The 27603-nt window shown below is 43.1% G+C and overlaps 1 protein-coding gene across 2 annotated transcripts in view; it reads right to left on the reverse strand.

The window, feature by feature from the left end:
- LOC125886152 (protein jagged-1b-like) overlaps positions 1–27603 on the reverse strand; it is a 47429-nt gene that overhangs the window by 12292 nt on the left and 7534 nt on the right. For both annotated transcript variants that reach the window (XM_049572156.1, XM_049572155.1), the window contains exons 3-15: positions 19230–19287; positions 13525–13782; positions 11133–11193; positions 9237–9367; positions 9002–9121; positions 7334–7447; positions 7125–7238; positions 5309–5422; positions 3841–3887; positions 2638–2811; positions 847–997; positions 358–522; positions 94–207 (exon numbers count right to left, since the gene is read on the reverse strand). In XM_049572156.1, coding sequence (XP_049428113.1) covers positions 94–207; positions 358–522; positions 847–997; positions 2638–2811; positions 3841–3887; positions 5309–5422; positions 7125–7238; positions 7334–7447; positions 9002–9121; positions 9237–9367; positions 11133–11193; positions 13525–13782; positions 19230–19287 — 1621 coding nt within the window. The remainder of the gene's footprint in view (positions 1–93; positions 208–357; positions 523–846; positions 998–2637; positions 2812–3840; positions 3888–5308; positions 5423–7124; positions 7239–7333; positions 7448–9001; positions 9122–9236; positions 9368–11132; positions 11194–13524; positions 13783–19229; positions 19288–27603) is intronic.

Genomic DNA, 27603 nt, shown 5'->3' on the forward strand with positions numbered 1-27603 from the left:
AACAAAACGTCAGAGCACATCCAACGTGTCCGCTCTGCACCAAGCTGAAGATGAAGGAAGAGGAGGAGGAGGAGGAGGAGGAGGAGGACTCACTGTTCTGGCAGGTGGGTCCGTCCCAGCCGTCGGCACAGATACACTGATACTGACTGACTTTATCAATGCAGGTTCCTCCATTCAGACAGGGGGCGCTCTCACAGTCGTTTATATCTGACAGATGCAAAGAATTACTTTTTTTTTTTCAGTTGCGTTGTTAAAGTAAATGTAAAGAAACAGAATACAAAAAAGAAAACCAGATTATTATTATTATGGGATGGACAAAAACACAAAGCAGAATGTAATATTAATGTTTGGACTCACTCTCGTGGCAGTATGTCCCGGTGAATCCCTCCTCACACTCGCAGCTGAACTGCCCACCGGCCTGACTGCGACATCGCCCGTGAGGGCCGCAGACGTTGGATGAAATCAAACGCACCCCGCCCGCTGTGCTATTGGACGCCACCGCCACTGTGCAGCTGTCAATCACTGGAGGAGGAAGGAAGTATGCTCATTTATTCTTCTGACTCAGAGTTAGAGGCTCAGATTGACACCACTCTCATGTCTGTACAGTGAATATGAAGCTGAATATGAAGGTTAGCTTAGCTTAGCATAAAGACTGAGACAAATGACACAATCCTTCCTGTGAATACAGAATTACATTTTAGTTTCTGTCCAGGAAGTTCCAGGAAACAGAACCATAAACCAGAGTCTGGATATGATTAAAAGTCTTTTCTAAATACACTTTCCACCCGTGTGAGCACTCGAACATGAATGAGATGACTAACGAGTGAACATGGAGTGCATGTGAACCTTTGCAGGGCGTGGTGCGGCAGTGGTCCTTCAGGTGAGAGCAGTTCTTGCCCTCGAAGTCTTCGGGACATTTACAGACGTAGTCGGACGCCAGGTTGAAGCATCGGCCGCCGTTCAGACACGGACTGTGGAGGCAGTAATCGATATCCAGCTGTGGACAGAGAGAACGATTCAGCTTCTCACTGTGACAAACGACACGTCAGCATTTCTTGTGTCTATGGCACCTGTACAATACACATCACCATGGTAACCACTAACAGATCGCCAACAGACCTTTGAGAGGACTCCAGGGTGGCTGAAGATTTCAGATGTTAATGACTATATTCACTTTTTGACAGAAGCCAATCAGAAGCCAACAGACTGTCAATATCTTTAAACACACTCTCTCTTTAAGAGCTTCAGTTACGTCACCACTATCTGACGTCTGTTAGCTGAGAGCAGATTTTACCAGTTTGTGGGTCAGATCCTGGTGTGCTGGAGAGAAGTTTGTGTTAACCAGCCAGACAAAGACGTGGTGTAAAGTTTCACTGCTTCTCCTCCGACAGCACTCGTTTCACTGTACTCTTAATGAGACTGTCACTGGTGCACCTCAGATCCAAGGAGGAAATGCTCAGCCGCAGTTCTGACTGCTTATTTCACTCATAATATACACTCACTGGCCACTTTATTAGGTACACCTTGCTGGTACCAGGTTGGACCTTCTTTTTTATTCTTGGTGTCACAGATTCAACAAGGTGCTGGAAACATTCCTCAGAGATGTTGGTCCATATTGACATGATGACATCACACAGTTGATCCATGATGAGAATCTCCCGTTCCAGCACATCCCAAAGGTGCTCTATTGGACTGAGATCTGGTGACTGTGGAGGCCATTGGAGTACAGTGAACTCATTGTCATGTTTGAGATGATGTGAGCTTTGTGACATGGTGCGTTATCCTGCTGGAAGTAGCCATCAGAAGATGGGTACACTGTGGTCATAAAGGGATGGACACGCTCAGCAACAATACTCAGGTAGGCTGTGGTGTTTAAACCATGCTCAGTTGGTACTAAGAAAATCTCCCCCACACCATTACACCACCAGCAGCAGCAGCAGCAGCCTGAAGCGTTGATACAAGGCAGGATGGATCCATGCTTCCATCTGAATGTGGTTTTTCCAATCTTCTATTGTCCAGTTTTGGTGAGAAAACCCGTGTGAATTGTAGCCTCAGTTTCCTGTTGTTAGCTGACAGGAGTGGTAGCCCATCTGCTTCAAGGTTGGACAAGGTGTTGTTGCTTCAGAGATGCTCTTCTGCACACCTTGGTTGGAACCAGTGCTTATTTGACTTCCTGTTGCCTTTCTATCATCTTGAACCAGTCTGGCCATTCTCCTCTGACCTCTGGCATCAACAAGGCATTTTGGCTCACTGGATATTTTCTCTTTTTGGGACCATCCTCTGTAAACCCTAGAGATGGTTGTGCTGAAAATCCCAGTAAATACTCAGACCAGCCCGTCTGGCACCAACAACCATGCCACGTTCAAAGTCACTTCAATCACCTTTCTTCATCATTCTGATGCTCCGTTTGAACTTCAGCAGCTCGTCTTCACCATGTCTACATGACTACATGTTAATGAGCTGCTGACACCTGATTGGCTGATTAGCTATTTGTGTTAACGAGCAGTTGAACAGGTGTACCTAATAAAGTGGCTGGTGAGCGTAGCACATAAACACCACCACATGAATAACTGAGAAGATTCAGGTCAGAGTGTGGAAAAGCACACTTCCTGTTTCTGTGTCTTAGCGTCCGCTCACCTGACAGCGACTTCCAGAGAAACCAGGTGGACACAGGCAGTGGAAGCCGTTCACTTCATCGTGGCAGCGGCCACCGTTAAGGCACGGCCCGCTGGTGCACTCGTCCACGTCCGTCTCACAGTGTTCGCCGCCAAAACCTGGAGCGCACACACACTGATAACCGTTCACCAGGTCCTGAGTGAGAGAGAAATAACGACAGTGACTGTACGTATGCATTAAGTTAGTTAACTAACATCCAAACTGAGCCGTTAATTCCCACAATCTCACACCAACACTTAAACGGCTCCACTCTGTTGTTAAACCTGTGAATAAACACAGGGTCACGTTAGCCGTGTGATGCTAACAGTTAGCCCTGTCACTCAGTACGTCACTGTGACAAATCCACTTTAGGACCATTTCAGTCAGACTAACACAATAACTTGATTTTCTCTGATGTTATGTTAACATACTGACTGTGTGTGTGTGTGTGTGTGTGTGTGTGTGTGTGTGTGTGTGTAGATCTGCAGTAAATTAGCAGTCACTGGACAAAATTACAGTCACGTAGACTTCATTTGGATTGGCTGAATTTGCGTTAATTGTTGTGACCGCGACATCCTGAGGGGACTGATTAGCTTTCAGCTAAACTACACAGCATGCTCAGAGAGGTCAAAATACTTTGACTTTTTTATTAAATTAGTCTTTAAAGTTTTAAATGTTACACTCGTAGTCAGTACAGTTTGTACTTTCGATTTTGTTTCACCCTCTAAAAAACTGTTTTCAGTGAGAAACTCTTTCCCTCCGACTCTGTGACACTGAACCATAAATACTGTAAATCAATCTGTGTACGCTGAACATGCACAGTGACGGGTAACGCTGCTGATGTCATGTAATCTGGCTCCTATCAGTAAACAATAAACCGCTGTGACAAGAAGAACAGCAACAAGAGAGAAAGGAGCAATCAGCATTTGTACAGAACAAGACGGACTGTTTATCTTCTGTTGGGAAACGAGAGAGTTTGGAGAAATCAGATCTGCTGTTGTCATGGACACACACACACACACACACACACACACACACACACACACAGTCATGTCTCTGTGCGACATGCATGGCTCAGCATTTGCTGTTTATAGCTGCGTGGAAGACAAAGTGTGTGTGCTGCACAAAGAAAAAGGCCTGAAAACACACTCCAAACAGGAAGTGTGTAAATCAGTTGAGGCTCACCTTGCAAGTCGCTCCGTTCTGACACTGACCTCGACAGTCGTTGATATCTGCGGAAATAAACCAAGTTTTTTGTGAGATTTTGATAAAAACATAAAATAGAAAAAGAGCAGTTTTCCTTCAGATGAGCAGCTGCACGTCGAGCAGGAAACATTTAAACGATTGTTCTGAAAGGTTTGATGTTACCAAGCTTTTACCTCGTGATGAACTTCCTGCTGCTCTCCTCTGTCTACTTCCTTCCTACTTTAGAGCTCAATTTCAGGCTGAGAGACGGCGAACACTTAAACACTTAAAGGTGTTCTATGCAGGATTGTCAGTTACGGTGTGTGAACACGCTCACCAGTGAAAATAAAAGCCATCCCCAGATTCTTGTTTAGCGTTTTCTCAATATATTTGTATTTTTTCAGTGCGGTGTCTCTTGGATGCCTGCAGCTAACGGTCTGGCACCCGGTCGCTACCTCTTTATAAAGCTCCAACCTCACCTGAGCGCTGTGGAGGTACAAGCCCATAAAAGTCCTGAACACAGAAAATAAGAGACAATAATCACTGCCCCGCGGCTGTATGACTTGTGTGAAATCACATCGACCTTTGACCATAACATTCTAATCAGTTCATCCTTGACTCAAAGCCAAGTTTGAAGAAATTTCCTCGAGGTGTTCTTGAGATATTGCACTCATGAGGATAGGATGTACGTACATATGTATGTACACAATGCTTCAGGCTACGGCTATCGCCTTCGTGGAGGCATGACAACATAAAAACTCCAGGCAGAGGGCGGAGTGTTCAACAGCCCGGCCTGTGGCACGGCTGCCGGCTGCTGCCCTCTCACTCAATACTGGACCAATTACAAATACTGATTCATGTCAGTCTCTTAGACACATACACAGGGGGAACAGGGCTGCAACTAACGATTATTTTCATTGTCGACTAATCTGTTGATTATTTCTTCGATTAGTCGACGAATCATTTTATGAAAAAATGTGTTTTAAAATGTTGAAAAATGTCTGTCTCTCCCAAACCTCAAAATGATGTCATCTAATGTTTTGTTTCATTCTCACGCCAAAGGGTTTTAGTTCACCGTCATGGGAGAGTGTGTAAAGCTGCCAATATCTGAACGCAACAAGCTGCAATAAGAGTAGTTTATAGTACTTTTCTATGGAAAATGACTAAGTGATTAGTCGACCAGTAAAATAGTCACCGTTTATTTTAATAGATTAGTCATCAATTAGTCGACTAATCGTTGCAGCCCTAATGTCGAGGTTATCCTTTAAGAGCACTGGATAAAAAAAATCTGAAGACAAAACACCAAATCTGACTTTTAACTTTTAGGACGACCCCCAAACGAAGTTTCAAAACAAAAGCCTTTTGTTTCTCTCCAGATGTAAAGATGACTGTTTTTGCTGCAGCTGCCTCGTCCCCTCTCCTCTTCATTACACAGATCATCAGTGTGGCGCTGGTGCGTCTTACTCACTGGTGTCACAGTTCTGACCCGTCCAACCAGGGACGCACTCGCAGAAGTATCCGCCAATCAGGTTTCGGCAGGAGTTGGCGTTGACGCAGGGGCTGTCGTCACACTCGTTGGCATCTGAAACACAACAGTGACGAGCAGAATGAACAACCTTTATCTATCCTATCTATCCTGTTAAAGCTCCAGTGTGTAGGGTTTATGTGGATATACTGGCAGAAATGGAACATAATATAATTAGTTTGTTCTTCAGTGAATAATCACCTGAAAATAAGAATTGAATTGTGTTTTCATTACCTTACAATGAGCCGTTTATTTTTATCTATTTATTTATTTAACCATTTTTTAACCATAGAAACCTCTCAAGATAAAAAAAAATCTCTTTTTCAAAATCAATCAAAATATACAGCTGTGAAACAAGCAATTTAAACAACACCTACTGAGATTACCACAAAGACAAAAAGTATATTATTACATGCTGTGAGTGAACCATAAAAACATAAACCAGGACACGATTACAAAGAGCAGTTAAAATACACCCTGATGCTGTCAGACGGATGATTCTGTACAAAAATCGGGCCAAGAGAGGAACCAATGAGTGCAACTTTGGGTCCTTTAGTTCATATCTACACAGGGAGCAGGTCCTCATCTACGGAGATCGCCATGTTGCACTGCCATATTTCTACAGTAGCCCAGAAGGGACAAACCAAACACTGACTCTAGATAGAAACATTCATGTTTTACGTAGTTCGCGGCTCCTCTGTGACGAGCAGCGTTGGAAAAACATTCTTTGTTTCTACTGGTTTAAATCAGCTGAGGTCTCATTTATAAAACAGTGCGTAGGATCCACACTAAAAATGTACGTAAAGACAAAAGCCAAAAATGGCGTGCGGCAAAAAAGATATTTGACAATTTCTACAATCTCGTCTCTTGGTAAGCACGGGTTAAAGTTTCTCCATCAAGTCTGTTTGTATAGATCACAACTTTCGCACAGGAAGTGGCGTATGCCTTTTTCAGGCCTCGTTTTGGGCGTACGCAAAGTTTTTAAATGAGACCTCAGGTCTGTTTGTTTCAGAGAGGAAGACACTTCCGTGGATAATTCAGCTCCTGGTGGAAACCTCCTGAACAATCAACACTGAAGGAATTCTAACCAGGAGAAGTTTAAGAACTTGCAGTCTGTAATCCTCGCTGCTAGGCGCCACTAAATCCGTCACACTGAAGGTTTAAAAGATGCTTCATTAGCTCGCATCAATTAACCAGTCAGTGAACAACAGAGGTCACAGATGTCAAAGGTCAGGAGGAAGAGCACCAGGACCACAGATGGAACAAATACCATTCCTGAGTCACTGGAATAATGAAATGTAAACAGAGTTAATGGATTCCTTTTGAGTCCTTGGTCAGCAGGAGGAACGACTGAAAGCAGCAGATGCGTCTAAAATCATTCAGCAGAGGAAAACAGAGTCCAAATCGAGGGCTGGCAAACTGAACGACACAGTTAGAGGTTGAGGAGCATGCGGCTGCTGGCTGGTGGAGGATTTGGGCTGCGGTGAGGCGACAAGCCTCCAAACCACAACCGTTTCCCCCAGGATCATCCTGGAGATTAGGTGAAACACCTCAGGGGCCTCAGTGAGAGGCGGCGAAGGACTGGAAACGCCACAGGAAGCTGACGAGATCTATTTTTATATAAAACTGATGGAATATCTCCACAGTGGAAGAGATGAATCATCACAAATAAAGTTTCCTAAACAGCCTCAAACCTCAACCACAAATGTGAAATGTCTGACGGAGCAGAGCAGCCATTCGGAGTTAAAGGAGCACTGACCGATGAGGCAGGTCTTCCCCGTCCACTGAGGAGGACAGGTACACCTGAAGCCGTTAACCATGTCCTGACAGGTTCCTCCGTGACTGCAGGGGTTCACCAGACACTCGTCCACATCTGAGACACACAGACAGAGACAGGAAGTGACCAGGTTCATGGAGCGTCACAGGAGGTACAGAGAGGATCTGATGAAAGGTTTCAGCAGGTCTTACTGAGGGAGCAGGAGGGTCCGGTCCAGCCGGGAGAGCAGCGACACTCGAAACCCTGACTGGTCTCAACACAGCTTCCTCCATTCAGACAGGGGCTGGACAGACAGGCGTGGTCCGCTGAGACAGACAGAGACAGAGACAGAGACAGAGGCAGAGGCGGAGACAGAGGGACATCTTCCAGTCAGCTCAGTGGTTAGACACAAGTCACTGACAGTGAAGATTCATTTACTTATGTGAGACTTAAATACAGACGAGACCTTTGAACCTTCGTCTTGTTTCACTCAGTTTGCTCTCCTTTTATTTACTCACCCTTGGTCACTACCTGTGTGACTACGGACACCATGCACTGATTATTGCAGGATAACATGAGCTGCTCACACACGCCATTAGCTTCCGTGTGTGTCGTACTAATCATGTACTATAACATTTTTTTATAAAAGAATAGGTTTGACATCTGTGTAAATAATTTGAGTCGATATCTCTTCACACTGTGCTGCATCATGAAGAGCATTACGCTGCCTTAACTTTTAACACTGTAACCATGGAAACAGACAACCATCACCTAGATTACCTTTGACATTAAAGAAAATGTCTAAACATGACGATTACTGAAGTGAAACGAGGCATCTTTTTTATGATTTCTAACCAGCTGTGTGGACATTTATCCACAGTGGACACCAGACACACCACTGTCACTGGAAAGAGTGAGTCATCCTGACAACGGCGGTGTGTTTAGTGTGTGTGTGTGTGTGTGTGTGTGTGTGTGTGTGTGTGTGTGTGTGTTCACATTTGACTGAGTAATGACTCGCTGTGAAGACGTCGTGTGACTTTAAACACAAACTGGGGTGATTAAAACGTAAAGGTTCATCCTCTGGGGAGCAGGATGAGATCAATAGGCGTCATGACAATCTAACCAGCAGCTTCTGTTTCTTTTGCATGGGTAGAATTTTTCCTCTCCTGATGAGTTCAAATCCAGCTGTCACCAAAATGATTATGATCTATCCTCTGGGGATAATGACTGTACACAGAGACTGTCATGGAAATATGTCCAGTACTGGTTCTAGACATCTTATTCTGCACTAACACCATCATCCTCATTGGGCAGCTGACACTGGGTGAGAGGCAGGGTTCACCCTGGACAGGTCACCAGACTATCACAGGGCTGACACATAGAGACAGACAACCATTCACACTCACATTCACACCTACGGACAATTTAGAGTCACCAGTTAACCTGCATGTCTTTGGACTGTGGGAGGAAGCTGGAGCACCTGGAGGAAACCCACGCTGACACAGGGAGAACATGCAGACTCAGCACTGAAGGGCTCCCACACACCAGGGTCAAACCAGGTAACAATGCTAACCACGGTGGTGCAGTCATACAGTTATTTTATCAGGACTTCAAATCAAACCAAAATCTACCAAAACTAAATTTAATGACCTCCTTCATGCTCTTCATGATATGATGATATGCACAATGTTTCATTCAGGTTTCCTTTTTACTTTCATAAATCCATTTTTACTGTTACTTTCCAATGTCTTTATTTTGTAATATTCAGTGTTTAATCCTGTCAACAGTAAAACTGAAGCTCTGAGTAAAGGGCAGAAAACTCTTCATAGACCAGACAGTTGAACCACAGATGCTGCTGCTGCTGCTGCTGCTGCTCTCACCTCTCTGACAGTTGACCCCAGAGAAGCCGTCGGGACAGGAGCAGTGGTATTTGTCTGGTCCCGTGTTGCTGCAGGTTCCTCCGTTCAAACACGGCTGCAGCGTCCCACACGTGTTCAGATCTGCAAAGACAATCAGCCACAAAATTCACCAGACACATCATCGTTTTATCTCTTAAAATGGTAAAAGATGTGTTCGGCAGTGTGTGTGTGTGTGTGTGCGTGCGTGTGCGTGTACCTTTGTCACACAGCTGTCCTCCGTAGTTGGTGTCACAGAGACACTGCCAGGGCTCCACACAGCTGCCATGAACACAGCCGGGATGAGGGATACACTGATCACAGTACTCGCCCTGCCAGCCATACAGACACCTGACACACACACACACACACACACACACACACACAGTTACAAAAATTTCTATTTATGAAATGAGGTCACTGGCTCTCATTTGTCTACCATACAAACGAGCACAGATCCGAGCGTGGAAATCTTCTTATGTTTGGGTTCATGTGTGATTCATGAAACGTTCTTAACTCCTGATCACAGTGAATGATTTACACCAAAACATTGAAACCACTGACAGGTGAAGTGAATAACATTGATCATCTTGTTACATTAAAATGTTCTCCTGGGAAACCTTTGGTTCTGACATTCATGTGGATGCCACTTGACAAGCTCCACCCACCTGGACCAGACCATGTAAACCCCCTCATGGTGACGGCATTGTTGATGGCAGTTGTTACCAGATGATCAGTGTTGTTGACTTCACCTGTCAGTGGTTCCAATGTTTTGGCCGATCGGTGTATATGGCAACTGAAAACAATCGTCATTTACATATCACGCCCCAATCTGGGTTTTGAGGCCTCCGCTCACACTGCGGTGCTCAACAGTGCTGCGGTGGACACAGTCGAACTCCAGCTGGTGTTGGAATATTTAATTTATACATCCATGATATGTTCTGACCTTTACCCTCCCTTTACGTTATATAATTCAATGAAGCATCAGATGAATCAGCTGAGTCAGAGCCGGGCACCAGTGGTGTTCAGCCTGGAGCTGGCCTGGAGCCAGTCCAAATGTGCAAAGATGATTTATGGTGTTAGCATAAAATAACATTTCACTGAGCAAAAGAACTGTGACAAACTCAAATAATGACAATAAATCAGATTTTCCTGTCTGCAAAATTCTGCAGATAAATACAGAGTTCCTGCAGCTTCAGGTGAGTTAGATCTTAGATGTTAGATCTCTGTTTCTTTTTTCTATCTCAGAAATTTTTACCACTTTTGAGACATTTTAAAACCAACTGAAGGTTTATTTTTAGCTTCATTCATTCAGATTCTTAAGGATTTGCAGGAACCCTGATAAAACACAAAAACAAATTTCATCTACTACTAAAAATTGTTTCAGTTGCCGACAGCGTGGATTTTGTGGCTCTTTAGACGACGTCACCTGACTCTCTGGCAGACAGCTCTGAAGCCATTTTTCTCCCACATTTATGACTTTATAATCTCTCCCTGTAAATTTATGGTTTTAATCTCGTAAACTCTGATTTTATTCTCGCAATGTTACCACCCTGCCACAGACGGCTCCGTATTCATTTAGTTTTAGTTTTTAACCTACAATACGCTGTTGGGACTGAAGGTGTTCTGACGCTGGCGCAGAAAATTAATTTAATTAATTTCTTGTTTGATTGTTTTAATTTTTGGATGTAACTAAAAAAATATTGCTGTTTGTTTTCTGTGTTTCTCAAAGTGATTTTTATACATTGTTGCACATTTACTCTGACATTGTGCTGTATGCTGTGATCAGTTTGCTCAGTTCAGTTTTAATATTTTCCATTTGCTGAAACAGTGATTTTATATTCAATTTATAATATTCTGAATAAAAAAAAGTTAATAAAGAGATTAAAATAAAAAAAAATATTCTAATGACTCAAAATGATAAAATCAACTATTGGAATATTTCATTAAAAGTTGACATCGTCTCCAGTTTGACTCCAGTTGGGGACATGTGTATCATGTACTTCCTCTCACTCTGTCTTGCGTTTCCTGTCATCATCTCTGCCGTCACCATCAGATACAGACACACAGAAAAGGTGTGTTGCTTGTGTGTGTTTTTGTGTGTGTTGGTTCTCACTTGCACTCTCCAGGAAGTTTACAGACTCCGTGTTCGGTGCTGCAGCCCTGCCTGCAGATCGCTGCAGAGAGACGGAGAGACAAACTATGAGCAAACACACTGTTATCACACGTCTCCGGTTTCCTACAGGCATCTAAACGCACTGACAGGAAACAGTCCCGCCTCTGAGCTGCATCATCAACACAGTGACAGTGACTACAGGTCGACTGATGGATCGTCTCTCTCAGAAAGTTTTTAGTCTCTCAGGGTTCCCACATTTTCATGGACGAAATTTGAAAACTTTTCCATGACTTCCGAGCCCATTCATCACATATACTGTAGACTGTACTTTCATTCAAATGTTTATTATTGTATGAAAATTAATCAGTAACCTTTCCAGTCTCTAATAGTTGGTTATGTTCATTTCAAATCCTTTAAACTACAGGTACAGTCAGATTTACAAACACTTACTGTGTATGGCTGTCAATCACTTTTACTTATTCTATGGCTTTTCCAGGTTTTCCAGGACCGTGGGAACCCTGGTCTCTGGAAGTTTTACTTCTCTTTTTATTGACTTTTATAGAGAGAGAGAGAATGGATAAAAACACATAAACTAAACTAGAATAACCACCCTGTGGTTGCATGACTCCGCCCACCAGTCCACCCTGTGGTTGTATGACTCCGCCCACCAGCCCACCCTGTGGTTGCATGACTCCGCCCACCAGCCCACCCTGTGGTTGTATGACTCCGCCCACCAGTCCAGTGTCTCTGACAGTCTCCATCCATGTCAGTGAAAACATGGATGCTTCACACACAGAAGATCTATACAATCAGCACAGTTTCAAGATTAGAGTCACCAATTCAGTATCTGACCAAATGTCTCCCCTTCTGTTCCTGAGATATGACGTTAAAACATGATGATGTCACAGTCAAGCTGACCTTTGACCTTTTGACCTTCATTATTTTATCCTGTTAGACATTTGTGTCAAGTTTTGTCATAATTAGTGTATGAATTCTTGAGTTATGGACAAAAACATGTTTTGTGAGGTCACACTGACCTTTGACCTTCAACCTTAACATTCTAATCAGTTTATTCTTTAGTCCAAGTGGACGTTTGTGTCAGCCATTATCTACTCACCCATATGCCGAGGGAGGCTCAGGTGAAGTTTTAGAGTCCTCACATCACTTGCAGAGATCCAAGGGGAGAGGAGGTAGCAACACAACTCCACCTAATGGAGGCTGACGGCGCCCCAGATTCAAATGTCCAAAAACGCATAATTGAAACCACAAAATATCTCCATACTGCTCGTCCGTAGTGATCCAAGTGTCCTGAAGCCCCAACATAAAAAGCTGTTTGGAAAAACCTCATTTGAACTCTGTTTTTAGCCTCATTGTAGCCTGTAGCTCTGACTGCCTCTCTGTGGGCACTGCACTTACTTGTGTGCGCTTGCGCGCAAGTCCAGCGAAAGCACGTGAACACACATGAAGGCGGTGCCCATGTCTCACAGTCTTGCACAAGCACACACACGTGAGCGCGGTGCCCAGAGAGGCAGTCAGAGCTACAGGCTACAATGAGGCTAAAAACAAATGAGTTCAAATGAGGTTTTTCCAAACAGCTTTTTATGTCGGGGCTTCAGGACACTTGGATCACTATGGACGAGCAGTATGGAGATATTTTGTGGTTTCAATGATGTGTTTTTGGACGTTTGAATCTGGGGCGCCGTCAGCCTCCATTAGGTGGAGTTGTGTTGCTACCTCCTCTCCCCTTGGATCTCTGCAAGTGATGTGAGGACTCTAAAACTTCACCTGAGCCTCCCTCGGCATATGGGTGAGTAGATAATGGCTGCATTTTCATTTTTGGGTGCACTATCCCTTTAAGGATTTCTTTCGATATCGTTCACAAGGATGAGATGGACGGATGGACAACCTGAAGACATAATGCCTCTGGCCACGCCCATCGTCACATTTGATCATGAAGACCGATAAAAACCAAAAACAGGACACTAGGAGGCTGAATATTACATTAAAAAATCTGTGTTTGACACTCTAATGAATGTCGCTGTCTAGAGTCAGTGTTTGGTTTGTCTGTTCTGGGCTACTGTAGAAACATGGTGATCTCCATAGACGAGGACCTGCTCCCTGTGTAGATATGAACATCTCATTCTGAGGGAACCAGAACACAACAATTCTTACTTACAGCTGATTATACACTAAAGAAAACAGACTGATTATATTATATTACATTTTAAAACATTATTTCCTCCTGAATCTGACACACTGGAGCTTTAATCTGTATTTTAATAAAATGCAGGAAGCAAACGTCTGCCTGGAAGGAAGGAAATTCTATTATAAACTGCTGATGCGAAGCACAAGTATAGTTCCAATGTATCAATAAGACCCTCGGGGAGCTCACCAGTGTTGCAGTCTGGACCGGACCAGCCCTCCAGGCACGTCTTGTTGCCGTTGTGGTCGCACTCGTAGTGGCCGAAGAACTCGTCCCGCGGGCGGCAGAACTTGTTGCAGCCGAAGCCGTAGTAGTGCTCGTCGCAGCTGAGGCGGACCTGGAAGTGGAACTGAGCCACAGGGCCGTTGTGCTTCAGGCTCTGCCACTGACGGCTCGGGTTGATCATCCCCGAGTGGACGGCCCTCTCGATCACCGCCCCGCCGATGCCTGTAAACAGATCGGTCAGACAGAAAACACTGAGGTGAGGAGATGAAAAAAACCTTCCAGCTGGTTGTAAACGGAGGAAAAGACGCATCACTGGAACGCTTTTATTGTGAAAGAACTGCAGGCACAACAAGTGTTTGACTTAGTTAGCACTGACTTGTGTCTGTAGACACTGCTCTTTAATACAGCACAAAACAAAATGTCCATCATCAACTTTAAATAGCCTTAAGTGACATTTTGCTTCTTTTGTTCAACTTGGATTCAAAACTTTCAGTTTATTACCACAGAAGAAGAAAACCAGCAACAAAGAGATCATTAATGATTGACTGAACGATTCATTCGCAGTCATATCTGCAGATCGTCTTCAGCCTGACCGAGTGTCTCTGAGCCTCGTCCTCAGCAGCTGGACAAACACTGACGGTCTCTGTGAGGACAGCAGCAGCTGTTGGCTGCTGTAATATTCAACAGAGTTTTTAAAATGCGGAGCTGCTCTGTGGTATTTCACCGGCGGGGTGGAAAGTGCGGTCGGGCCGAGGTGACTGAAAGAGCTGAAAAGAACCTGCAGAAAGCTCCAAGCAGGTAACACCACCGGCCTGGAAGCAAACTGTGACACTTCACATCACGATGGGGGATTAAAAAAAAAAAAAAAAAAAAAAAACAGGTGCCAAAACTGGCGCCGAGGTAGCAGATCTGAAAAATAGTTACCCTCAGAAAAAGGCTGGATCCGTTCCGTCCAGGATATTTGAGCAAATATTCAAACCTGGCACGTTATCGATGAATACCGGTTGAGCTGTGGAGCCGACACCTGCCTGAGAGCTGCAGCTGGAGAAAAACCTGACGTCCTGCTCCTGTTTCTGAAAAGACGATATGACGCAGGGAGTCTGGGTTTACAGACAGCTTTGTTACTGGAGCATAAAAAACTGATTCAAAGCAGGGTTGTACGCAAAAAAGAAAATCTGTGACAACTCTGAATATTGTGACCATATCACTCATAGACGTTTAATTAAAGTGTACTCAGTTTTCTGCTAAAATAATACGAATTCCTTTTTGAATTGAAAAAATGAAATAAGGATGCACTAATTTATCAGCTGCACATCTGTATCTACCGATATTCTTCTTGTTGATTAGATGATAAGATGACATCGCCGCTGGCAGAGGTCGATGTTTTTCTGTTGTGTTTCGGGTTAAAAGGCAGAGCTCTGGACTGACGGCGACCCGTCGTGAGAGATCTTCCCCGGGAGCAACTAGTTATCATTAGCTGTTAGCAGCTAGTTATCGTTAGCTTTTAGCAGCTAGTTAACATTAACTGTTAGCAACTAGTTATCATTAGCTGTTAGCAGCTAGTTATCGTTAGCTTTTATCAGCTAGTTAACATTAACTGTTAGCAACTAGTTATCATTAGCTGTTAGCAGCAAGTTAACACTATTAGTACTTTGTTAATGTTAGCTGTTAGCTGCCGCTTAACATTCTCAAGCTGCTAACAACATTAGATTTTTACACCTCATGAAAACGTAATAATCAACCTTTGTGCAATACTCATTGTTATTGAAAAGGGCTTTAATGCATCACAGCGTAACTCACTGTAACCACTGTTTCTTTTAGTTCTGGCCAACAGTTGCTTCCAGCTAATGTTAACTAGCTGCTAACAGCTAGTGTAACCTGTGATACCAGCTAACATTAATTAGCTGCTAACACCTCACAGTTTACAGCCAATGTTAACTGGCTGCTCATAGCTAACAACTAACGTTAACTAGCTGCTAACAGCTAACATTAACTAGTTATCCTTCTGCTGATGTCATCATCTTGTTGTTCACAATGAATGTAGCATTATCAGGGACGCAGGTTGCGTTCTCTGACACGTTGACACCGAGTTTACTGTGTTTTGTGATCTTGATGGAGTCCCCGGAAGATCTTCTTTTTGCCCCCGGGACGACTGGACAACGGGACGCTGGTTGCTACAAACCACTTGCCAACGTTGTATTCTCCTTATACGTGCTCATTAACAATCGGTAAATTTCACCTTATTTGCCGATAGACCGATGGCCAATACATGCATCCCTTGCTGTTAGCTGTTAGCAGCCGGGGGCCAGAACTAACAGCTAACGGAGGTTTACTTTCAGTAAAAATGAATTCAATGTTCAATGTAATCTTGTAAAATGTAGTTTTTGGTGAGAAACTTGAATAAATCAGCTGTTTGAAGGAGAGATTTGTCGATCTTTTCACAGCAGTATAAAAAAAGATATTAGAGAGAATTAGGATATATTATATTTAGTAAAAAGGCTTTTGAAGCACCTCTGTTTTTCGTTTGGTGCTTTTCATGTTTAAAGTTTTACTTAAGGTTCTTTCATGAATGTTTCCAATTGCATTTGTGGTCATTCAAAAGGTAGTGTAACAAACTGAATGACTGTAAAACAGTTCAGTTATTTTAATGAAGATTTCTTTGTTTTCCAGGAACAAAAGAGGACAACAACAAATCTTGGGTATTGATTATCAGACAAATTATTATTTTGCCCAGCATTTCACAATCGAGCATCCTTAAAAGGGCAACATACTTTTATTGAACACAACTGAACACAAAAAGAATCTCACGGTCTTTCACCTTGTCATCGCACAAGCCGACAGTAAAAAACAACACATAGTGCAGCCATGTTGGGTTTATCAGCTAGCAGTTTCCGGCTGCTAGAGGAGGTCGGCTGCTACCTGAGCTGAACCACAGTAACACAATGATGCTGGTGTTTATTAGAGACCACGTGACGGGAGCACTTAGCCCGCTGATGCTAAACTGAGAGGGTCAATATTTGTTCTGTCCTCGTCTGGCGTGACAGCAGCTTCAACCTCTCAGCTCTGTTTGTCTGCTGATGGTTTCTGAACAAACTCCCTCCAACATCATAACAGGCACATTCTGGTTCCAGGTTTGGACTCAAATAAACTAGACTCCTCCCCCTCCCCCTCCCTCTCCCCCCTGTCCCTCCCTGCCTGCACTGAAGCCCACCTGAGCAGAGGTCAGCCGACTTCGCACCGGGCCTATAATGGTTCCCTGAAGGACGCCAAATACAGCACCGAGCCAACACTCACTCCGACCTCCTCGCTGACCGCCGGGTGATAAACACACACTCAAACTAAAGCTGCCAGCTTCACTCTCTCCTCACACACTCTCTACAACCAGATTTCTGAATGGGACTCATCCAGGGCATGTACACACCTCCAGAGGCTGCTGGAAGAGGGGCGGGATTACTTCAGCGCTGCAGTAAACAAGACAGGGAACTCAAGAAGTCTGTGAGGGGTCGAAACAAAGAGGGGGAATAATGTCTCTGCACAATTTTCAGACTGAAACAGAAGTTTGTTAACAGTCATTTAATGTCTTCTGTGTGGTTTAATTGTAGAATCATATTTAATCAAACCTACTGATGAGTTTAATGTGACAGTTTTCATCATAATATGAATTCCTGTGCAGAAACATTATGAGATGTACATTAATAATATTGGTTTTCATTCTCTGAGCCTTTGTGTCTGTTTTTCTTTTTCTTTTTTACATTTTATCTAATTTAACCCTTTGAATTCTGCAACAGAAACAGTCCGTAAGTGCCTACATTGGTATTTTTGCGATGTCATTGCTTGAAATGTCTTAAAATGCTTCATATGCTTAAAATCTGTACTACCTGAGCTTTTTAATTAAATTAAAAAAAAATAATAATTAAAAATTAATGAAATTTTGTCATTAAAAAAATTAATATAAAAATCCGAACATGTTTTTTCCATCACATTTAACACAAAAAATAAACAAAACATATTAATCAGGAAGATTTTTAAACGTAAAAACAGAAACAAAATATTTTTTTAACACTCCATATTTGAACCATGTTATTTGATCTATGCTCAATTTTATGAGTGGAGTGAAAAGGTGTGATGGATTCATCAGTCATTCCTCTGACCCCACTGCACGTTTTTTCACCACATGTAACATATCATGTCATTACAGGCGTCCATCTTGATGACACAGACAGAAGCCTTAGCTTTCTGCTGCGAAATAAAATTAATGATCTAGCTTTTAAAGTGAGAGAAGAGAGTGAGCCGTCAACACCAAGGCAGCGACTGCACTCTAAGAATTCTCGGGAAAAATACACTAGATCAGAAGCCGCTGGTGACCTTTTCTCGCTCCACTATTGAGGGCATGTACTGCATCATGGCGTGGTACGCTGGGACAGGAAGGCTTTGCAGGGGGTCATAAACACAGCCCAGAGGATTACTGGCTGCCCTCCGTCCTCCTTGGAAGAGATCTCCAGCTCCCGCTGCCTCAGAAGGTCCGGAGCTATCCTCGATGACTCCTCCAACCCAGCACATCACCTGTTTGACTTGATGCCCTCAGGCAGGCGCTACAGGTCACTGAAAGCACCTCAACCCATAAACTCATCATATTTAATATACACTCACCGGCCATTTTATTAGGTACACCTGTTTAACCGCTTGTAAACACAAATTGCTAATCAGCCAATCAGGTGTCAGCAGCTCATTAACATTTAGTCATGTAGACATGGTGAAGACGAGCTGCTGAAGTTCAAACGGAGCATCAGAATGATGAAGAAAGGTGATTGAAGTGACTTTGAACGTGGCATGGTTGTTGGTGCCAGACGGAAACATGTAGGTTACATGTTTCCAGCAGCCTTTGGTTGTTCTAAGTAGTTTTAATATTTTAGTACTTTATAATCTTTTTACCTTCGTAATTGTTCTGACTGGTGTTATTCAGTTTTATGTTTGTGTTCATGTTTTATTGCTTTAGATCTGTGTGTCGTTCTTTTATCTTGTACAGCACTTTGGTCACTGTGGTTGTTTTTAAATGAGCTTGACAAATAAACTTGATTTGATTTGAGGGGTTTGTTGGTATTTTGGTGTTTCTTGGACAGTCGACAGTGAAGAGGCAGACAGGTAGTAAGGAGAGATGGAGGGGTGCGACATGCTGGAATCAAACCAGGGACGGTGCAGTGTTGAGGTTCAACCACTGGACTACCAGTGCGCCGCACACAAAGAACAATTTAATTTGAGCAAACTGCAAAATGTCGTTTCATAATTTAAGTATTTGCAAAAAAATTCTGTATTCATAATGTCTCGTCACACGTTCAGAACTGAGCTGAAAATATAACTCAGGATAATCAGTCTCGACCATTGCTGGTCTGAAACACACAAATCAAAGACTCGCCTATAATTTGATGGATAATATTGATCCCCGTCCATCAAGTCCAAGATCTTCACTCATCATCTGGACTTTTCTACGAAACCTTTCAGAGTCTGAACGAAGCTGATCCGCTTTCACACACACACACGTGACGTCTTTATGGATTCAAGGTCTGTTCAGCACAGAGCTCTCAGGTCAAAGGTCGAGTTTGTGTTGGTGGAAAACAGAGCAGAGAGGAGGGACGCAAGATGATGAAGATGAGGATGATGATGATACTCACTGCCGGAGGACGAGTCGTTGTTGAAGTCCAAGGCTTCCACGATCAACGTGTACGACCGCTGCACACAAAGACAGGCAGAGAGAAAATCAATCAAACATTTTATCAAATCAAAAAAACAATCTGATGATTTGCTGCTTTTTGATACGACGTTTTTACAGATTAAACATTTTGGATACTTATCAGATGTCACTGAGACAATGTCATGAAACGATTAATTATTCCCAACATGTGCAGAGAACATTAAAGCTGATCTCTGACTGGATTTAATTCAAAACAATTACATATGATTTCATTCATGCAGCCTCAATGACATCATATATACCAATAATATATAAAAATGTTTTATCTGCACATGACTTGTAAAAACATCTCTCTTTTTTGAAGATTTTGGACGGAAACAGAGCACATTTTGGCAGGTCCTCAGTTTTTCAAAGGCCCGTCTGAGAGTTAAGACTTGGTTGTAGGGTTCAGGTTGGGATGAGGTTTAGGTTAGTTTGGGGTTAAAACGCAGCGCTTTGAAAAGAGCGCTCTGACAGCCCGGGCTCTCAGGGAGTGGTGGCACGGGATCTACTTAAAAATGATCATTTATGAGTCCCAGTAGGGTTTGGAAGAGCCCCATGAACATTACAGTAACGTGAAATTTTGGATAAAATCTGAGGGTGCTGGGCCACAGTGTTCCCGTCCCACAGGGTCTCTGGAGAAATAACTTGGTGACTGCCAATGAGATTTATGAGATAAATAAATAGATAATTAGGTCCATGAACACATCAAAGAATAAATAAATAAATAAATAAATACATGGCTCATTATGTAGTTTTTTTATTTTTATTATTTATTATTTTTTGATTTATGAGTAAATTTAAATTTTCATCAATTATATGCAAATGACTGGATTTCCAAACACTGTCCATTACACTCTTCCAACATCTGCATTTAAAGTAATAACCTGGACAAACAAACATGTTCCCTCACATCTGCAGTATGATCTGTAGGCACGACATGGATGGATGACTGAACGAGCCTACTGGGAACAGGCCAAGGGGCCAATGTGTCATGGGGCCCCCCCACCTTCACGTGCACCAACCAGGGAGACACACAAAGGACACTAAAAGACCTCAAAGAGACACCACAAACTGTGTGTCTTGTTCTTGTGTAAAAGAGGTGGTGGGGCCCTTTGCATATCTGTGCCCAGGGGCCCATTGTCTCATGATCCGTCCACAAGGCCAGAGCATCTCACCCCCTTTTTCCATTGTCACTCTTGGCCACACTGAGTAAAGCCAACACCGATTTGTGTTTCCACTGCCAGTTTAGACGCGTCGTGCCACGCCAAGTCACACCGGAGATGGACCTTCTCAGGAGCCGCCCACCCTCGAGCGGGTAGCGGTGACATCTGGCCGACCACAGCCAACCCAGCTTTAACAGTCGAGCATATTTACAGCACAAACATTGTCAGTGAACCCAGAGGGCAAAAAACACAAACTAAACTATCGTTCATTAATTGTTACCGAGGTCAAATGTTCAGTTAATCGTGATATTGATTTGAGGTCATATCGCCAGCATTAGCTAGCTTGTTGAAAAGTTGTCTGATGTTACTTCGGCATAAATTATATTATACGTGGACGTCTCCACCAATATTAACCTTGGCTTATATTTCCTAACAGATGGCATGCCTAAAACCTTATGAGTTTGCTAATATCAGCTAGCTATGCTAATGTTGTTAGCTAACTAGCATTAACGTTAGCCTAAATGATCACATTCAGCTTGTTCTTTTGAAGTCTGAATCCTGCTTCATAATATTTTTAGTAACTCGTGAACCATAAAGCAGAATTCAAACAAACTGGAAAAAAATTCAAAAAGCTTAATGTAATAATTTAAGCTAACATTAATGTTAGTTTGCTAACGAATTAGCATTAGCACAATTTCAGACTTCCTGCTCCGAGCTGGGGACCGTACAGGGTCTGACGGTGGAGGTGGGCCTGAGCATGGAGCTCTGCAGCTGGACCCTTCTCAAAACAAAACAAAGTATTTTCACCACAGACACAAAATCACTGCGAGTCAGCTCTCCTGCTAACGTCAGACCTGTGTGACAGCCGACCACCATCCAAACTACGGTGGGAAACCCGCCACAGAGCCGAGCCACTCAGCGTGGAAACACTAGAAACCCGGTGATGTGATGAGTTTCTGGTTTGTTGCGGCGTCCATGTCGTATCACGCTCTTTGATATAAAACATGCTTTTAAATGTGCCTGAACTTCAACTTCGGTGGTCTCCCATCATCCTGTCCACATTTGTGGAACCCTGCTGATGTTGGCGTAGATCCACAGCAGCTAGACAAACTCTCCTCCACCGACACTCAGCCCTGCAGGAAACCACAGGCGCTCCATGTCGTTCACAGATTAGTGGTCAGCTCGGGCTGTGATGTCGGGTTATCGAGCGCTCAGAGCAGCTGACAGGATTATTGGAGCATAATGAGCCATAACAAACATCACACAGGGGATTCATTCAGGTTTCTGTCTGCTCTGACTCCGCTGAAGATGGAAACATACACACCAGCACACACGAGGAACAGCTTTATATTTAGCCTCCATCTTTGGAGAGTGAGCAGCCGCACTCAGCAACATGTTCGCAGCCAACGACACTGTTAGTTCAGCGTTCACGTCTACTTCCTCAAAAACTGCTCCTGGATTTATAAGACTTTGTTAAAGGATCATTCCAGTTCATCACAACTCGTCTCTCTGAGTAATAACAACATTATTATCTGAGATCTGAGAACGTCACTTAGAAGATGAAGAAACCCAAGCAGTCAGACCATCAGACAGGTGGGAAACAAACCTCACCTGAAATATCACCAACAAGCCTGCACGGTTCGCACACAGCGACAGTAAATACAGCAGGTCAGAGCAGAAACAGGAAGTGAGTCTGTAAACTGTGATTTATGTTTACGACTGAGAACTTGGTTGATAATTTTACCGTTTGTCTTCTTTGTCTCTCTGACGATCACGTCCTGCCAAAAACCCTTAAAATTACAACTTATCAACACATTAACTTCACTTCTGGGGTGAAACATTATTCTGAAAAGATTTACATGTATGAAACAAATATGACTTATTGAATATTTTGATCTGCCTTCGTTTTTTTAAACTTTAAACTTGCCCTGTGCCAGAAAACAACCTCGTCCCAGACAAGACTTCACAACTTCAAACAAATAAAAACTTGTTAAAAGTTAGATCCTGATACATCGGTCATACATAGTCAACTTTTAGTCTATATCTGTTTTTATCTTCAAACTAATCCAGTGAGGCTGATTCATGGATCATAAATCAGACTCAAGGTGACAGGTTGTATAAAATAATGTGTGTGTCATGTCTCCAGCAGTGTGTGACAGGTTTAAGGGCTGATTTACAAGCACACACTTACTGATCATCATCTGAAAAGCTCAACATCTCTCTATTTCTGCTCTCAACAAATAACTAATGTGAGCCAACTAGGATTTGCCCCCAGGTTCATTGTAAACTCTGACTTATCCATGTGACTGTTAAGAAGCAGAAACATAACTTGTTTCTTCATGTGCAACATGTTAGTCTGGAGGTTTAAACTGGTGTCCTCTCACAGAGTTGGTGATTCAAACTAAACTTTCATCTCTGTCAGAGAAAACTGATCTGAGTTCAGCCTGTTTACTTACAGCACAGCTACACTCACAGATAACTGAGCCTCCTACCTGCCTGTCAAACACCATCAACCCACAAACCTTCTCCAGTCCGGACTGAGTGGAGTCCTGCGGGGTGAAGCTGTGAAGGCTGCGAGCGGAGCTAGCTGCTAACAGCCACCGCTGCAACTAACAAACTCCACAAATCCATTCAGCAGCTCCACCATCCACAGTCAGACACACACAGCTGATTATTTACTGCTGAATTACAGCTCACAACTCGCACCAACCCAAACATCCTGGTGCAGACTATTTACTGGAGTTTACCAGCCTGTCGCTCATCAGGCATCTGAAGAGAATCACAAGCACGATCGTTCTCGGCTTTCAGTGTCCGATAGTCCACCACTAACATTTTCATCATACCTCATCAACGAAAATTAAACATAGATTTCGTCTTAGTTTTTACTATCAAGATCTATTTTTAGCTTGTCATCGTCTGGTTTTCATCATGGGAAAAAGGTAGATGAAGAAAAATGTTGTCATAGTTTTCTTAAACCAAATCAACAGTGGGTCAGCTGATTAAATCAGCCAAATCAATAGGCTGCCAAAGTCCGTCGCAAATACATTAATTTGTAACATAAAACTGCGTTAGCTGTGTTTTATCAGATTGAATCATCGGGTCTGTTTGTAATGAAAGAGACCTCTGCAGATAATTCAGCTCACAGTAAAAACCCTCTAAACATCTGGATCAGAAAATGGTAGGCACGCAACAGCTTGATGTGGGTTAGCCCCGACATCCCGAATATCATCAGAGAAGCGCTGTTTTGTAACGTGAAACTGTTTTATTCAGTGTTTTCGGCAGGTTGAATCACCTGGTCCATTTCTTTTGGAGAAGAACAAACCTCTGTGGATGATTCGGCTCCTGATTAAAACCTCCTGAACAATGACACTGAAGGAATTCAGGCTGGTTCACTGCCAGATGCCACCAAATCCCGCTAAGTCTGACACACTTACCCCATAGAGCCACCCTTATAGGCGTCATATGTCGTCATTATGGGAAAAAAGAGTTAGTGTTCTTTATTGACCACCAACAATAATCAAACACACGTCTTCTTTATTTATCATTTACACTTCTGGCAGCTGAAATAAAGCTGCTTTCTGCTTTTCTTTTCTAACTGACAAAAATTAGAAGCAGAAAGTAACAAACTCAACCTCAGTGCTACAAATCTGTGAAAGCCCTCCTGATTGGTCCTCAGCGGCTCCACACAGAGCGCCATGTCTCCAGTGTACCGCGGCGCTGTTTACCCCGACGCCACATAACTGTCACTAATGCAGAACGGAGCTAACGTGCTCTGAACAACTCTTGCAACATCCTTGCGTCACTTCTCTGGCTGAAACAGGATCTGGGCGTCGGGCTGATGCGTCCCGACCCCGCAGGAAAAATAAACCCACCGAACGCAGTGGGTGGCACCTCGAAGCATTTTAGCAGCTAATTAGATTTTAAGGCAAGGGCGAGAGGGAGAACCTGACAGCTGGTTATCTGCCAACAGGTTCCGCTCACTTCTTGCCAAAACATCTACCAGCATTCGTTGGTGATTTCCCATCACTCCCCGTCCCTTTGATTGTTTGATTGAGGAGGTGGAACTGCTTTCTCTGGCTGCAGGCTCACTGTGGGAAAATAGTTTGTGAGCAGGCAGAGCCAGGCGACATGTGGAGGCAGGTCCAGGCAGGGAGGAGGGAGGAGGGAGGAGGAGAGCTCCGAACTCAAACTGCAGCCCAAGAAGAAAAAACTTCCTCTGTTTATGTTCTGTTTGGTGGTTTATCGGACGCCTTGTCCAGGCTGACCGACAACATGATGAGAAGGAGATGCTGTTCAGGCATCACTGACCTCGCACAGTAAGAATCTGGAACATTCAGGACTCCCTGAGGGGATCCACAGCAGAGGAGGAACACTTTATACCTGACATACACTGCAAGACTCTGAAAAGACTAAAGTTTGACACTCTGACATCTGCAGACGATGTTTTCAGTCACACATTCTTCAGTTTGCAAAGTAGGAGTGAGGGGGAAATCGATACAGCGTGCTATTGTGATATTTTTGTGTGGCAATATCTAATCGTCACACAGACACCAAGGATCAATGTGTTTATTTTATAAATCCTTAATATTACAAATACAATTTAAACGTCAGGTAGCCTAGTGGAACAATTGACCTATGGCTAAGCCCCGCCCTCAGACACGATGAGCCAATCACAGTGCGTATAGCCATTCCCATACACTGGGACATTCTCTGCCTGGACGTCCATTGAAATGCATTACAGAAAGTCAGTTTGTTGGGTTTTATGAGCTTTTTCTGAGATTTGAAGTTTAAAAATGGTCAAACGGTGTGCATGGGGTACATGCAACTCTGACACAAGGTATCCTGAGAGGCTGGGCGACCAGGTGTATTTTTACACTTTAAACCACATCTCAAGCGAGAAAAGTGTCTCCTTTGGATAAAGTTGTGTGGTAACGTTAGACCACAACATCAACTCAACGTGAATAAGATTAACAATGATGTCTACATCTGTTCTAAGGTAAGTCAACATTGTGTTTGAGGCAACATATTGTCACTTTGCTGCAAAGAAATATAAAGTTATCTTTAACATGTCTAGCTAACGTTAGCTAAAGTTAGCCTAACGTTAGCTCCTAGCTGCGTTGTTCATCATGTCACCTTGTTTGCTGGGAGTTCATTAGCCTATTTTGTTCTAGTTTTGTACTTTGGTGATGGTACATCATTGTTAGCTGTTGTCCAAAGGGCTCTAGTTAAGCTAACGTTAACTTCTGGAGCTTAGCTTCATTAACTTATCTGTAATGGCAGAGATAACAAAGGTTGGCAAACGTTATGCTGAATGATTCAGTGTAAATACTGTAGCACCAAACTAACGCAGAGACACTCTTGGTAAAGATGGTAAAAAGGCCGTTATCCTTTTCTCATATTCTGAGCCAAAAACCTTAACTTCAGTGGCACTTTAACTTGTTGTCTTTGATGGCGACGCCAACCAGATGCGGTTCACAAGCGTACACTAGCTACGTTTCCATCCAAAAGTGATTCGAATCATTGGGAAATGCACATTAAAAGAAATACAAATCCTGTGTGTTTCCATTAAATGTACGGTCTTTGGTGAAAACTACGAACTTGTGCGAGTTTTCCGCAGAACCGGACACAAAACAAGTCTCGCATTCTTCTTCTTCTACGTTTTCTGGCGGTTGGCAACCAGCAGTAAATGCATTACCGCCTTCCCGACCCGGAGTGTGGATATCACCATGGAGAGAGGTGCGCTACGTCAGACTTAATTCAAACATAACTGTTTCCATCCCCCGTTTTGCAAATTAACATTTTTTTGAATCCACCAAAACCCGGCTAAAGCGAGCATGTTTTAGTTTGGGCGAATCAGGGGATTTTAATTCGAATTTTGGCGTTTCCATCATAATTTTCCGATCCGATACTTGATGTGCATCTAAACAGGCTGATGGAAACATGGCTATTGACATCTGATCGTTATGTCTCCAAAAATCATCAATTGCCTCCTGTGAAATGCCGTGTACTGTGACACCTGCCATAGCGCCGCTCACTGAATGTTGATTGTTTGTCCGAGTGAGTGGAGGGGGCGTGGCTTAGCCATAGGTCAATTCAATCAGTTGCTTTTTCATTTTTTTTTCATTTTGCTGCAATAAAAATGACTGAGGTGAGATAAACAGACTAACTACTTTATTTTATTTGATAAACCTGTTGATGTTGACAAAGTTTTCTTTGGGGACAATACAGATGAAAAAAGATAATAAATCACAATATATTTTATCACAATACCCAGCGTAACGCCAGCAGTTCAGTTTAGGACTAGATGTCACAATCCCTGATGCACATACTTGAGTCTATGAGTGGGAGTGATGGTGCCGTCTGGGGGTCCGAGTGGGAGCCACAGGGTTAGATGGATAGAGTCAAGGAGAGACGTCTGTGTGGACTGAACTCTCCCCCGCCAGACCGGGCCGTACACTCTACCTCCTTCTGCTCCCTCATTTTGACAAGGGAAGAAACTGACAGGAGAAAAATGTACCGAACTTTAATCGAGGTGGAGTTGAACTGTTCGGTTGTTGCTGCGATTGTGGGTTTGAGTTGGAGCCATGCTTTGTTTTGAATTTTCACCCACTGAAACATTTTGAATTTACGTTCACTAACAGGTTTTGAATTTTCTTTGACTAAAACTAGATGTCCTTCAAAAGTGACCAAAAAGTGACTAAAACTAATAAACTTTGTCCATTAACACCGCAACACTGGAAATGTGTCTGCGACAGAGAACTAGTGTAAAGTCGTTGGGTGTGAGGCCGTATTCAGATTAATATGATATTAAAGAGAGAAGAGCAGAAACATAGTGGAGAAGCTGCTGAGAGTTTTGTGCTAAATATTCATGGTTTATATTTGACATTATTCACCATCACTAGCTTCTTATTTTCTTGACAGAAACAAAAAACTCTGTCGCTGCAGTTTCATCGTATTGATCTGTGTCCATTTAAATCAGTGCTGTTGTAAGGATCGCTCTCAGTCTGTGTTCCCGTCAGATTCTGACATTTGTTTTTTACAAAAATCTTTGAACTTTCTTTGCATTAATTCCTTTTATCTATGCACAGATTTTTGTACATGTTAAAAAAAAAGACTCTTACATGTGACGAACTTTAATAACTGAGACAG

The sequence above is a fragment of the Epinephelus fuscoguttatus genome, linkage group LG3, assembly GCF_011397635.1.
Source record: "Epinephelus fuscoguttatus linkage group LG3, E.fuscoguttatus.final_Chr_v1".
Lineage (NCBI taxonomy): Eukaryota > Metazoa > Chordata > Actinopteri > Perciformes > Serranidae > Epinephelus > Epinephelus fuscoguttatus.